General features: G+C 38.5%; 1 protein-coding gene across 1 annotated transcript; it reads right to left on the minus strand.

Moving 5' to 3' along the window:
* Positions 1 to 1,628: 1,628 nt before the first annotated feature.
* LOC128022319 (DNA topoisomerase 1-like) lies at positions 1,629 to 12,907 on the minus strand. Its single transcript, XM_052609720.1, has 21 exons — positions 12,748 to 12,907; positions 12,315 to 12,339; positions 9,204 to 9,294; positions 8,854 to 8,974; positions 8,627 to 8,673; positions 7,993 to 8,082; positions 7,708 to 7,789; positions 7,511 to 7,608; positions 7,212 to 7,327; positions 6,719 to 6,840; positions 6,510 to 6,632; positions 6,226 to 6,413; positions 6,003 to 6,147; positions 5,408 to 5,551; positions 4,977 to 5,162; positions 4,040 to 4,108; positions 3,818 to 3,932; positions 3,603 to 3,730; positions 3,387 to 3,481; positions 3,119 to 3,268; positions 1,629 to 3,036 (listed from the first exon to the last, which is right to left on the minus strand). Exons 1-21 carry the CDS (start codon positions 12,778 to 12,780, stop codon positions 2,934 to 2,936), a joined length of 2,271 nt encoding a protein of 756 aa, XP_052465680.1. The 5' UTR covers positions 12,781 to 12,907; the 3' UTR covers positions 1,629 to 2,933.
* Between the last annotated feature and the right edge of the window lie 61 nt (positions 12,908 to 12,968).

Below are 12,968 nucleotides of genomic sequence, written 5' to 3' on the forward strand. Positions count from 1 at the left end.
CAAAATGTTCCTCCATTTCTCTTTAGGCCAGTTGATGTGTTCATTGGCAAATTGTAACCTCTTCTGCACATGCCTTTTTTTTAACAGAGGGACTTTGCGGGGGATTCTTGAAAATAGATTAGCTTCACACAGACGTCTTCTAACCGTCACAGTACTTACAGGTAACTCCAGACTGTCTTTGATCATCCTGGAGGTGATCATTGGCTGAGCCTTTGCCATTCTGGTTATTCTTCTATCCATTTTGATGGTTGTCTTCCATTTTCTTCCACGTCTCTCTGGTTTTGCTCTCCATTTTAAGGCATTGGAGATCATTTTAGCTGAACAGCCTATCATTTTTTGCACCTCTTTATAGGTTTTCCCCTCTCTAATCAACTTTTTAATCAAAATACGCTGTTCTTCTGAACAATGTCTTGAACGACCCATTTTCCTCAGCTTTCAAATGCATGTTCAACAAGTGTTGGCTTCATCCTTAAATAGGGGCCACCTGATTCTCACCTGTTTCTTCACAAAATTGATGACCTCAGTGATTGAATGCCACACTGCTATTTTTTTGAACACACCCCTTTCAACTAATTCAACTAATTGCCCAATTGCACAGCCTTAAGAGCGTGCATATCATGAATGCTGGGTCTCGTTTGTTTTCTGAGAATCTACTGAACCTACTGGTAACTTGTTTGCCACGTAGCAATAAAAAAATATACGAAAAACCTTGATTATTCTGGTTAGTCACATTGTACTGCTATTATTTTGAACAATACTGTATACACACACACATTATGCATAGTTTATATGCTGCTAAGTTCAGACCATCCAAAGTGAAAAACAGGTGCTTTTCATCCCTTATTATTTGCATTCGTATCCAATGTGGTTTCTCTTTTAAAAGTTAACACGTAAAGATACCATCTGGACTTACAGTATTACCTTTCCATCAGTTCCCATTGTGCAGGTCTGTCTAAAAGAACACAGTGCACTGGAGTGTTATCCTTTCTACACATTACAAATCTTTTGGTAATAAATGGAGAATGTCAAATATAAGAACGAGCGTCTTGAATGCATTTAATGCCGTTGAAAGATTCACAATGACTTGGCAAAGATCAATTCTAAAGAAACATCCAACATTGTGAAACAGACGCACATTTGCTTGGATTTATTTGAATCACAACTTTTTTTGTGCTAAAATAAAGCACATGCAAATGGTCAGCACGCTGTCGCTTAAAGAGGGAGCAGAAGAAAACCATCTCAAGGGAAATAAATGGTTAGAATACTTTCCTGTGCGCAAGAGTCACAGAGAGGTCACGGGTTCACTTTTCAAAAGGAATGAAATCTTGCCCAAGACTACAGCTTGGCTAATACATCACACAGGCCGTTCTTCCAAGACAAACAGGCAGGGTCTTTTTACGCTGCCCCCTCCTGAGTTCTTCTTCCTGAGGCCTGTTCTCGAAGTAAGACTTCGTGCTCATTTCACACGGTTCTGGGAACACAGGAAGTTCTTTTAGCCATTATTCTAAGTGGAAAACATCTTAAAGCATAATGTTATGGCACATGGAAGATGAAATATGATATTTGGATCTTAGACTTGAAACTTGAAAAACTCACAACCAAATGAGAGCTTAATTAAAAACACAATGTACAGGAGAAATTGTAGGGTTTTATTTTTAAATAACCTACAATTGAGCAAAAGAAACAACAACAAAAAAAACAACATTATCAGAAGTTATGGCATGAGCTTGATAAGTTGGAAAACGTTAAATGGCTGCCAATAACAATTTTTTTTCCAGACTGGAGTGAGAAAAAAAAAAGAAGATTGTTAAAATTCATGTTAAAACAAGTCTCTCTTTAAATCTAAATACAAAAAAAAAAAAAAAAACCTTAGAAAGCATAACACAGACTTTGTTTTTGGCAATGTTGATTTCCCTCACATACCCTTCAGAAATAAAACCCCTTTCGCCATACCCTGAAATAATACATCCTCAAAATGATATTTTCAAGTAACAGATACGGGAGCTTCTTTTTTTTTTTTTTTTTTTAATTGAAACAGTCATTACACATTAAGTTAAATCCGGATGGAGACTCAAACCCATAAAGACACACTCTGTAGGATACTGGAGATGGGGGGAATAAAATAATTGGTTCACATTTACACTGGAAACAAAACCCTGATGTATATGCTGAAACAAAAAATAGATTCACATTCTGCATGTTTAAGGAAATATAGCTGAAGCTGTAGTCCCCTGCAGCTCATCCAAGCATCCTAACTTTGTGGTCAATATAGTTTACACAAGAGCTCCAGTTTAGAAGTGAACAGTTCATGTAACACTCAAATCGAACACACAGCTTTTCATGGTCACATTTCCCATAAAATATCACACCTGGTGTACACATTTCTTCTCCTAAAAAGGCTTATGGGTGTACTCATTTTTTTTTTCTTTTTTTTTAAATCTTCTATTAAAATATAGAATTCATTATTAATACAGGAGGGCTAAAAATACAGCAAAACTAAAAATGAAACGACCCACAAAGCAAGTTGTAGTTGAATACAGTAGCTATCGGACCATGTGAGTTCATAGTTTTCAGACATCCTTGGGCCCCTTTTTCCAGAGACGGGAGGGGAGTGAGACAGTAAGTGTGTTCAAAAGGTCAAGCCACTGATTCTCCAGTTCCTGGCTTAAAGACCATGCAACCTTGCCCACAGGCCGTCCATACTTCATTCTTAAATGATCGATCCAATAAAACCTACAAGATTACAGGTCAGCCTAAAAAATAAAAACCAGTCACCCAAAATCATGACATTTAGGCCCCCTCGACACGATGCTTGCTTCACATCTTTTCCCTCGCCAGGTTCACAACCTGCTGGAAATTACTTAGACTAAAAGGATCTATTCAAAATAAAAAAAGGGATGGGGTGGAGGGAGAAGTAAAATTGCAAAGATGATTTAAAACTGGAAGTCTTTCTCAGCCATGTCAATAGCCCAGGCAAATTTCTCCCACTGAGTTTTGTTGTAGATCTTCTCTATTGGGATGCCAAACTTTTTGCACCTGGAAAAGGAGAGAACAAAAAGGAATAAGACACCAAAGCAGACATGGGGCATCTTCATGCTAAATGAAAAGATCAGCTCACCAGGCTACTGAGATACGTGGGTCCAGGTAGTTGAGCTTGGAGGTACCCAGGGCGATCTGCTTGTTCTCCTCTCTGTCGGTGGCCTGTACCTCCAGCTTCATCAGCTGCTCCTCGATCCTCTGCACAGCTTTCTTCTTGGACTCCACGGCCCTGGGTTGCCAAAACAATTAACATTAAAGCAGCATACAATCACATACGAATGCACAATGAACATCTAAGGGGCCAAATCCAGTTGGACTTCCCTTCAAGCAAATATTTTGACACTCACTTCTTTGATTTCTCATCTCTGCGTACTTTGGCGTCAGCCTTGGCACTTTTCAGCTCTCTTTTAGCATCAGCAAGCTGTTCCTTCTTTGCGTCAATCTGGTTTTAATGAACAAGTGAATGCAGGAAAGACAAACATTTAGATGGTCCAACAGATCCTGCACTGACAAAAAAATACCAGCATAAAGACAACGAGGACAAGGTCACAAACGTCTCGTACCTTAGTCTGAAGATTTTGCATGGACTTCTCAAATGTCTTGGGTGGTGCCCTCTGGTGGTTACACAGGATGGCTACTGCTCTGTTAGCACGATTGTAGGAAAGGATCTTCGCAGGAACATTGTCTTCAGCTGAACAAATACACTTTAAGGTCACATATGTTGTACATAACATTGCGGCATCTGATGACTCGGTTACATACGGTGAACAGTACTTACAGTTTGTGATTTCATTCAGCTGCTGCTGTAGTGTGATGGAGGCATTGTAAGTACGGAACACTTTAGCCGTAAGGCCATCCATCAGCTCCTGAAGATGCTTGTTCAAAATGGATGTCTGCGAGAGAGGAAAGTTATTTGACATTTGTGTTAATTACATCTGTCTTAATTTGAGAATACGTTTTTTTTTCTTTTCTTAATAGACTGGTAAAAGCACCGGCTTACATTGAGACGGTCAAAGAGGTCATCCTCTGGCTCCTTGTCCTCCATGAACAGCTGAAGATTTTTGAAAACCTGTAACATGTTAAATAGGATTTTACACAAAAGACAGAACCAACACAAGACTGTGCTAAATCAATAGCACTCAGATGAGGAGTTTTCATTCGAACAAGACAGTAATTTGAACAACATTTCATTTAATAAGGGCCTTTCACAAACCCAAGGACACTGGCAATGTACAAAAACATTGAATTAAAAACGAAAGCTACAAGCAAATGAGTCAATAAAAAATATGGGGACACGAAACTTCACATAGCATCTACTACCCATGTAGGACAATCAAAACAGTTAATAACTTGGCAAGGGTCCTGAGAGAGCATGCAACAGAATAACAATGGATCCCTTCAATTGCATATTGTGGTATTAGTGGTTATTGTGGACCATGACAACCTTTAAAAACTATAAATAGGATTTTATTGCATGCAATTAGTAACCTGTAAAGTTGCTGAAGAATACTATAAGTGGACTTTTTTTGGTGTAAGGACATGGGCTGCAGATTTTCAGATATATTAGCTCTATTCCAAAACCTAATGAGACGCCTCAGGCTGCTCAAGGATTCTCAGAAGTGGCAGATTTTTAGCAATCTGCACACCAAACAAGATTGTCGTGGACCTCTGTGTAATCTTTTCTATATTTAAATTAAGCATTTATTCCTGGTCCACCATCTTGGGGAGACTAAACTTTTTGTAATAACTTATAAGATTTACCCCATCTGAAGGATACATGTGGTACCGCCTTATAATTCAACTAAAATTAGTCTTTAGAGGTGTGCTTACGATGCCTTAAAACATTGCCTCTTGTAGCAGCTCACTAGGGTTTGGAACTGAACAAATGTAATGCGGTGGGTGGGGGGACAAAAAACTAAAGAAAAAAAAAGCCTTACCCTCTTCTCTACGGGGACTTTGTTGTAGTATCTAATGGAGTCTTTACCAAGGAAGTCAAACTCCACCACATACTCCTGGCCATCCAGCTCTTGATGGAGAGTCAGATGTTCCACTCGAAGTGAGCAGCAGCCCACTGTGTCAGCCGTCTCTCCTTCCTCTTTTTCATTACCTGCTCTCAGAGCCAGCTACACCACAGAAATATGGAGATCATAACACCGTTCTGCTTTTCAGCTTCTGCTTTAGCTCAAAAAGGTACTACAAACCTCATAGTAAATGTACACCGACTGAGAAAAATAAATAAAATTCAAATGACTGAACCAAATGCTTTGAGGTTTTTTAAAGGGTAATTCTGAATGAACCTACTCATCACATGCTTTCAGAGTCATGGGCTTGACGTGAAGGATGTTACATTGATCTAAGCAATGCAAACCTTGTCAATGAAGTAAAGAGCAACAGCGCGCTGTCTGATCCTCATCTCTTTTGATTTCCAGTCTTCTCGGTATTGTGCACGGATCCGGTCCACACACTTTTTCAATCGACGGGCCGTTTCATATTTCTGCCAATCCTTCTCTCCCTGCAAGAAACATTAAAATTTCTAATAACAAAAAACAAGCCAATAATTATAATACTAATTTTGTCTATAAAGATTTATTTGTTAAATCTACTTCAAGGCAAAAATGGTACCAAAGTACACTACAGTTCAAAAATTTGGCTTGAGTACGATTTTAAAAGATCAAAAGTGACTGAAGACAACTTTATAAAATATTTTTCAAATGAATGCTGTCTTTGAACTTTCTATTCAACATAAGAATCCTGAAAAAAAGCAGCTTAACAGTTTAACAATGACTGGAGTAATGACTGCTGAAAATGTATATATCTGACATCACAGAAATGACATTTTAAAATAACCCTACTATTTAATATTTCACAACAATGTGAGGAAATACAATCCTTAGCTAAATCAGTGCTTAGAAAACCCAAATTCTATTTAAATAAGGCATGCCTAGAGAGATGTGCTAACTTACCTTGATTCTTGAACTGGGATTGAGCATGATGTATTTGATAGAGCCTTGGATGTTCTCAGTCCAGGACACCAGCCATGTCACCTTGTTGTCATGACGTACCTCCTTCCACTTTGTCCCAGGTGGTGGTTTAGGATGCTTTGAGTCCCTAAAATGAGAAGCACAGGATTGTAAACATGTTTTCCACCAAATGGGCTGATGTCAGAGTGTGAGGAGCACTCATTACTTGCTGCAGTTAATGATAATGTCCTCTGGACGGATACGACGCTTCAGCATGCCCATTTTGGGATGGTCACCTCTGCCACGGAACAAGCCTGGAGGCTCAATACGGAAGTTAGCGATGCGCTCTTTGTGATTGTCCATGAGACAGAAGCCATACTCCTGCAGAATGCGCTCATTCTCCTCTTTAATTTTCTTGAGGGAAAAAAAGAGATACAATTGTACTCCGTTAAAACCAAAACAGCAATATTTCACTAGGAGTCATTTTGCCATTTAGAGGTTAAATCTTGCCTGTTTTTCTTCTTTAGTCATGGCCTTCCTGGCTTCAGACTGAGCTTTGAAATATTCGCTCATTTCAGAAAAGTCACACTTGTTCAGATCTGTGATTTTGGATTTCTCTTCAGACGTCATTTCCTAAAATGACAAGATCATGCAAGATTAATTAAAAGACACAAACTATTAAAATGCAAGGGGGAAAGACAACACCTTAGCAGCATTACCTTCCTCCAATCCTTGAAGAAGTTTTTCCGGAAAATGTCCTTAGTGGTGTACTCATGGTCCAACATTTTTGCAAAGAAGGTGGCCACCTCCTCTGCACCAGGGCTCAGTTTCATGTGTTTTCCTGGTGAAAGACCATAAAATACCATAAAAGCAGGTTCAGAACGGCAGCAAAAGAGCCGAATCCATGTTTTAAATCAGAATTTCTCACAGGTACCGAAGCCTTAACATCTGAATGTTTCTAAAACAGAGACAATACAGAAGATAAAAGACAAGAACTTAGAGTTTGGTTGGAAAAACCTACATTGTTTCTAACTGATTACAGGAACAAAACACAAACAGGGGCATGTGCATTCAACAGAGCAGGGGTGTTTAAGTTTACACAATCCAACACCTGCTTCTACGATAGTTTTGATGCCCGTCCAATCAGAACAAGCCTTGAACAGGAAGATCTTCCAACCTTGTGCACTGCCATAGAGTCATTAAAGGACGTACCATCATAATAGAACTTGACATTGCTGGGAAGAGGATCATATGGTGGCGCAAATACAGGCCCTTTGTGTTCCAAAAACTTCCATTTCACACCATCTGTGTACCTTTCCTCCTCCCACCTAAATGGTATGAAAAACACAAGAGATGGAGAGATGTAGACCAACATCCCAAAACAAGCAACCAAAATAGCTCTGCAAAGTGCCGGAACGAGGACATTTTTGATCTGCACCGTATTCCCGAATAAATCAAAAGACGAGGAGTCAGCCTACAATTACTTGACCATCAGAGGATGTGAGACTAACCATTTCCACTTCTCTTCTGGCTCCTTTTTTGCTTTTTTCTTGCCATCTGTGGCAACTTCCCCTTTCTTGCCTTTTGTCTTCTTTTTGGGCTTCATGTCCTATGGCAAATCATAGGATTAACATTATTAACGTTAAAAAAAAAACTATTCTTGGAAAGTGTAATCTAGAGAGATAAGCCAGTGACTTCATCCACGTACCTCTTCTTCCGGTTTCCGTTTTTTGACCTTCTTTTCGCTTCTGTCATCCTCGGTTTTAATTTTTTTGGGCTTGAACTCGGCACTGAAGGAAGCAAAAGCATTTGGAAAATGTCTGGTATCCACACAGCTTTCAGACAGCATTAACTACGGTCCTATTTTCTCAAATGCTAAACATTTAAAACAAAGATTAGCAAATCAATGCGCCTTCATGACTACAGAAGACTGGAAGGTTCTCTTAATGTCACATGTGAGTTCAAGATGGCCTGGGAATGCAATGTCACTTACTCATCATCATCGTGCTCTCTCTTCAGAGACTTCACGTGTTTAAGAGAGGGGTAGAAGTCATCATTCTCAGGTTCAGACTTGATGAAAGGGCTGTGTGAAGGAGGAGACAAACATTATTCTTTTTCTTTGCTCATTTGATCAAATTTGAGAACCCTTCATGGTTTTAATTATGGGATTACAACCATGCCATTGATCTTAAAGGAATCATAAGGACATTAAATGTGCCTTGATCTTCTGAGATAAACAATTCGCTTTAGAATGAAAACATGCTTTTAGAACTAAAATCCCCTCAGTACCAAACAACCAACTACTGAAAGAAACTGGTGCTGTGAACATCTGCATGAACATCTGAGTTCAATCTTCGTAATCACACCTATTTGGTGTTTTGAGGAAGCAGTGTAGATACCATCATACGCAACAGAAGATCAAGAGTAAAAAGGGTGTAGAAAGCTTGCTATCAGTGGAGGGTATTTAGAGGCTAAATTATTCCCAATATTAGCAAATGAAGTGTTTTTATAACCAGATAACCAGACTTTATTTCTAGTGGCTCATTTTAGAAAAATTGAAAGCTATACTCAATATATATATACTCTATATAATGTGTATCACTGTCACATTTAGAGATGCCACTCACCTTTCAAATCCATTCTCTTTCTCTTTTTTGGGCTTTCCATCGAAAGACTTTTGAGGAAGGAAATAATTAAATAAATAAAAATCACACACGTACACAAAATAGAAAGAGGTCAATAACAGCACTCAATATTGTGTGAATCACAAAAGACTATTTACAACTCCTCCAGAGCCAGAGGACTTAGCTCAGATAAAACTGTTGTAGTGTGAAAGAAACAGGATTCTGCCCACCCTTTCTTCCTTTTTCTTCTCTTTGTGTTTGTCCTTCTGCTTGTCTGATGATCCATCTTTGAGCTTCAGCCTCTCTTTATCTTTATCTCTGTGCTTTTTATCCGAGGAGTCCCTGTGTTCACTGCCAAAATGCAATAAAACATGCCGTGATCTAATTGCCACAATGGTATGGTCCATCAACAAAATCGTTTCCAAATAGATGATGGTGTTTACAAAGGAAGTTGCATTCCTTCCTGAGGTCTGAACACTAAAGACCACGCCCTGCTTATCAAACACACTCCATAACATGCAAACCAGGCTATAAACCGCCTAAATATCTATTGTACAAGAGAATAACAGTGACGCCATACCTGTTGTTGTACTTTGATTTCTCTTTGTCTTTCTTGTGGTCCTTGTGTTTGTGTTCTTTGTCCTTGTATTTATCTTTGTGTTTGTGAGAATCTGCCAACAAAGATTTGAAAGATTAAGTAGCACATTCAAAAGCCAACAAACACCTGGCAACTAAAGTATGTCTCTGGAACAGGAAAGACAGATTCTAAAGCACAGTTAATTGGGGATTAGAAAGAGTACAAAAGAATTGAAACAAAGACCTCAATGTCGAAACTGTTTAATTTCCATAGGTGTTCACAAAATTAGGCAAAGGATAGTACAGTAGTTCATCTGGAAACATTATGGCGGCTCATTTTGCTCACACCTGGATGAGAAATCCATTTCAGAGCAACCTGCATGAGCCTGCCAAACGCTGAAGACCATTTACAGACAACTGGTTTGAAAAAAGTACAGCATGACACATTTTGGGTTGTCCTCGCCCGACCTACTGCAGACACATTAGTCACACCTTGTAGATTTTGGCACTTTACCTCTTGACGTGAACTGTCCAGTTTTCACTCTCAGCTATGTATGGTGTTTATAGAGGCCCCATTCTTTGCAGACTGTTTACTCTGAGAGGCCTATTGCTTTAGGAAATGTGTAGGTTGCTAGGCCGGATTGGGTTACAAGAGAGCCAGGCATATTCTACTGACACTGTAATGGACAACGAGAAAGCTGGAGGTGTTTTGTAACAGGCCTCCCAAAAGGGGAAAGCAAAACTCTCTTTTGGTCACAAAGACCAGAAGAACGAACAGGAATTATACGAGGCTTCGCAATCCAAACTAACTCAAATGTCATCCTTTAAGAGCAGAGAGAAACAATGAACCTCGTGTTACAGTAGGATGCATTCAAGCATTAAGAGGGACGGGAGTGCTCAGTTAGGATGTGAAATCGAATTCTTTATCTTCCCCAGTACGCATGAGCAAATTACCAAGGGTACAAGATATGCACCCTAACTTGAACTCCTGTTCAGGCATATATTCATCAATAAGCGTGGAGTTACCTTATAGGCCATATATATATATATATATATATACACACACACACACACACTATGGGCCAACCATTCACCACGTTCATTTTAGCCTTTTAGTAAAACATGCACATCTGGGACTGTGGGAGAACTTATTTGTGAACTGTACCCTCTAGTGGACAAGTTCATTGTCAGCAGCACTGTTACAAGCTGGAGCTTCATAACAAAAAGCAAATCCACAATAACGACAGTTGTATGCCTGAAATAAGCCATTTGACTAAAAGAATGTACTGAGGTAAAGAAAAAAAAAAACTAAGAGCTACATATACTAATAATAATACAAAAATAATCCAACACACTATTAGACATGCTAACCTAACACACAAAAAAACAGTCTCTGCATAACTGTGAAGACTGTTACACCAACACTCATTACCTGATATGTAATAAAAAATAAATAAAGTTTATGGTACACATTAGACATGCAAATGTAGTAAAGTATGGGAAGACCATGCAATTTATTTTACAAATTTCTTCACCATTCATATCACTGTCTAAATTTATTGTGCAAGGTCTGAGCATGGGTTTAATGTTTGTTTATGTCCCAAATGCTGTTAAGAACTTGGTGGATGTTCAGTGGAATGACATGGTGTAAACGAAGCTCATGTGCTCATCAGCACAGTCACGGGTTAAACATCATAACCGCTCTTATGAAGGGAAGCATAAATGACTACCAGAAGCATCATGCCCATTCAAAATAAGGATGGTGTGGATTGTAAATATGCAAATTTATAAGATCAGCTACATAATTACTGTAGTTTTATAATCATTTATCATCATAAGATCACTGAAACAAATTTTAACTAAATAAATTACAGCAAAACAAAAATGCATGATCACTGCGTATAAAGTTCAGCTTGATTTTAAAAATATGAACTTTAATTATATTTGAACAATACATTTGAAAAAATATTATACCATTATACTACTAACATCTCTTTAACAGGAAGTGTCAGAAGTGTTAATGGTGCATCATCCCTGTGTGATTATCACCAAACTGATTGAGCATCAGAAATGTGAATAAAATAAAAATTGAGTTTTTATTTACACTCGTGCACAATGAACTAACAATTGGCACATAAATAATGCATTGAATACAACAAAAAATAAACAAGTGTCTGGTGCTGTGGGATTGCTAGTCATCGCATCTTAAAGTTTTGCCAAAATTATAAGGAAATGGGAAACAATCTCAGTGATGTTTTGAAATTGTTTATTATATATATATATATATATATATATATATATATATATATATATATATAAAAGATATAGATATATATAAAAGCAATGACTTTAGCAATACCTTTGGTTGACTATGTTTCGATCATACATGATGACCAAACTCACCAAAGACAGTGAAATCAGGTTTACGTCAAATGAAAATTCCACCGTAACGTTACAAGGGTTACTTACAATTATTATTGAGTCTTGTTGCAATTGTTTATCTGACGCAGATCATATTACAGAATATCTTAAAAGAGAAAATAAGTTTTCTAGATACCATATTCCTACATAATTGCAGTTTCTGCTTTGATGAGCAAACGTGAATTTCTCATCGAATAAAGGTGTAACGTTATTTGATCTTGAAGGTTTATTTTCGCGCGTGGAATCAGAACAGGTCACGCACGTTCCTCAAACCTTCTCCTCCGTGATCACGTCAGTGTGCACTTAACGTTCACTACACAGAACGCTAGACAGAGAAAAAGAAAATGGCGCAGAGACTAAGTCCTCAACCCCCAAACCCTCACTTTCACAAGCCTCGTTAGACTGTTTTTCTAACTCTACAAACGATCAAGCTACACTAACTGGCACATAATCTCCTTCTCTTTCAAAATCGCCGTTTTTGGTTGATTTCAAAGCAACATAAATACGATTTTTAAGGGCTTAATGTGAACAATAGGCGCTTGTCAGTGAGAGAGAGGGGACTTAGTCTCTGGGACGCCATTTCTGTCCTCAAAACTAACTGGTCGTTAAGCAAGCTCCTGAGCGATCACGTAAGATCTATAAAACGTACATTTGAATTGTTTATTAATGTGGTGATCAGACAAGTCCCACTCACCATTATGTCTGGATCCCGAGTCGATCTGCGGAAAAACAGTGGTGTATAAGTTAATGTAAAATCGTGCCGTGTCAATAGGCTGCTAACTTTCAACTTGATGCTAGTCGGGGAGTTAGCGCTAAAGCTAACAAGCCTGTTCATTAAACAGCGTTTAAATACCACCGCTGCGGAGGACAGGTGACTGTATAAAGTTTTTATTTCCAAAATGAAGCATTTGTTAGGAAACGTTAATGTGAGAAACGCACCAATGGATAGCAAGGGCTGAAAATATAAATTTATTACATCCAAAGCCGACTTCTAGTGCCTGCTAGCTTAGCATTGCTGGGGGAAAATTGCCGCTGCGGATGGAATTTAAACAGCCGAGCTAGTGACTACAAACCTTCAAGAAAGAAACAATAATAATTCTGACAACCTTAAATCACAAACACTTTACCTGGGAATCGTTGTGGGAATGGTCCCCACTCATTTCTATGGGTCTTATTTTTAAAATAATATAGTTAAAAGCCTGTTAAAGTAAAATGCCGGCGAGGAGCTGTGGGCAGAATGAAGAAAGACACAGTTGTGTAACAGACCAAGCCCGAAATTTAACGCACTGCGCATGTCAGACGCGTTTAAAAGGATAAAAAGGCGTTATTCCTTCGCTGGCTCCTCCCA

Source organism: Carassius gibelio, chromosome A11, assembly GCF_023724105.1.
Source record: "Carassius gibelio isolate Cgi1373 ecotype wild population from Czech Republic chromosome A11, carGib1.2-hapl.c, whole genome shotgun sequence".
NCBI classification, from domain to species: Eukaryota; Metazoa; Chordata; class Actinopteri; order Cypriniformes; family Cyprinidae; genus Carassius; species Carassius gibelio.

Bases quoted from the DNA above. Each gene is read 5' to 3' on its own strand.
- LOC128022319 (XM_052609720.1), bottom strand. From the start codon at position 12,780: ATGAGTGGGGACCATTCCCACAACGATTCCCAG. The intron at 8,975-9,203 runs GTATGGCGTCAC...GCATTTTGGCAG, and splicing joins AAATCAAAGTACAACAACAG to TGAACACAGGGACTCCTCGG. The intron at 7,790-7,992 runs GTAAGTGACATT...TGCTTCCTTCAG, and splicing joins AGAGAGCACGATGATGATGA to TGCCGAGTTCAAGCCCAAAA.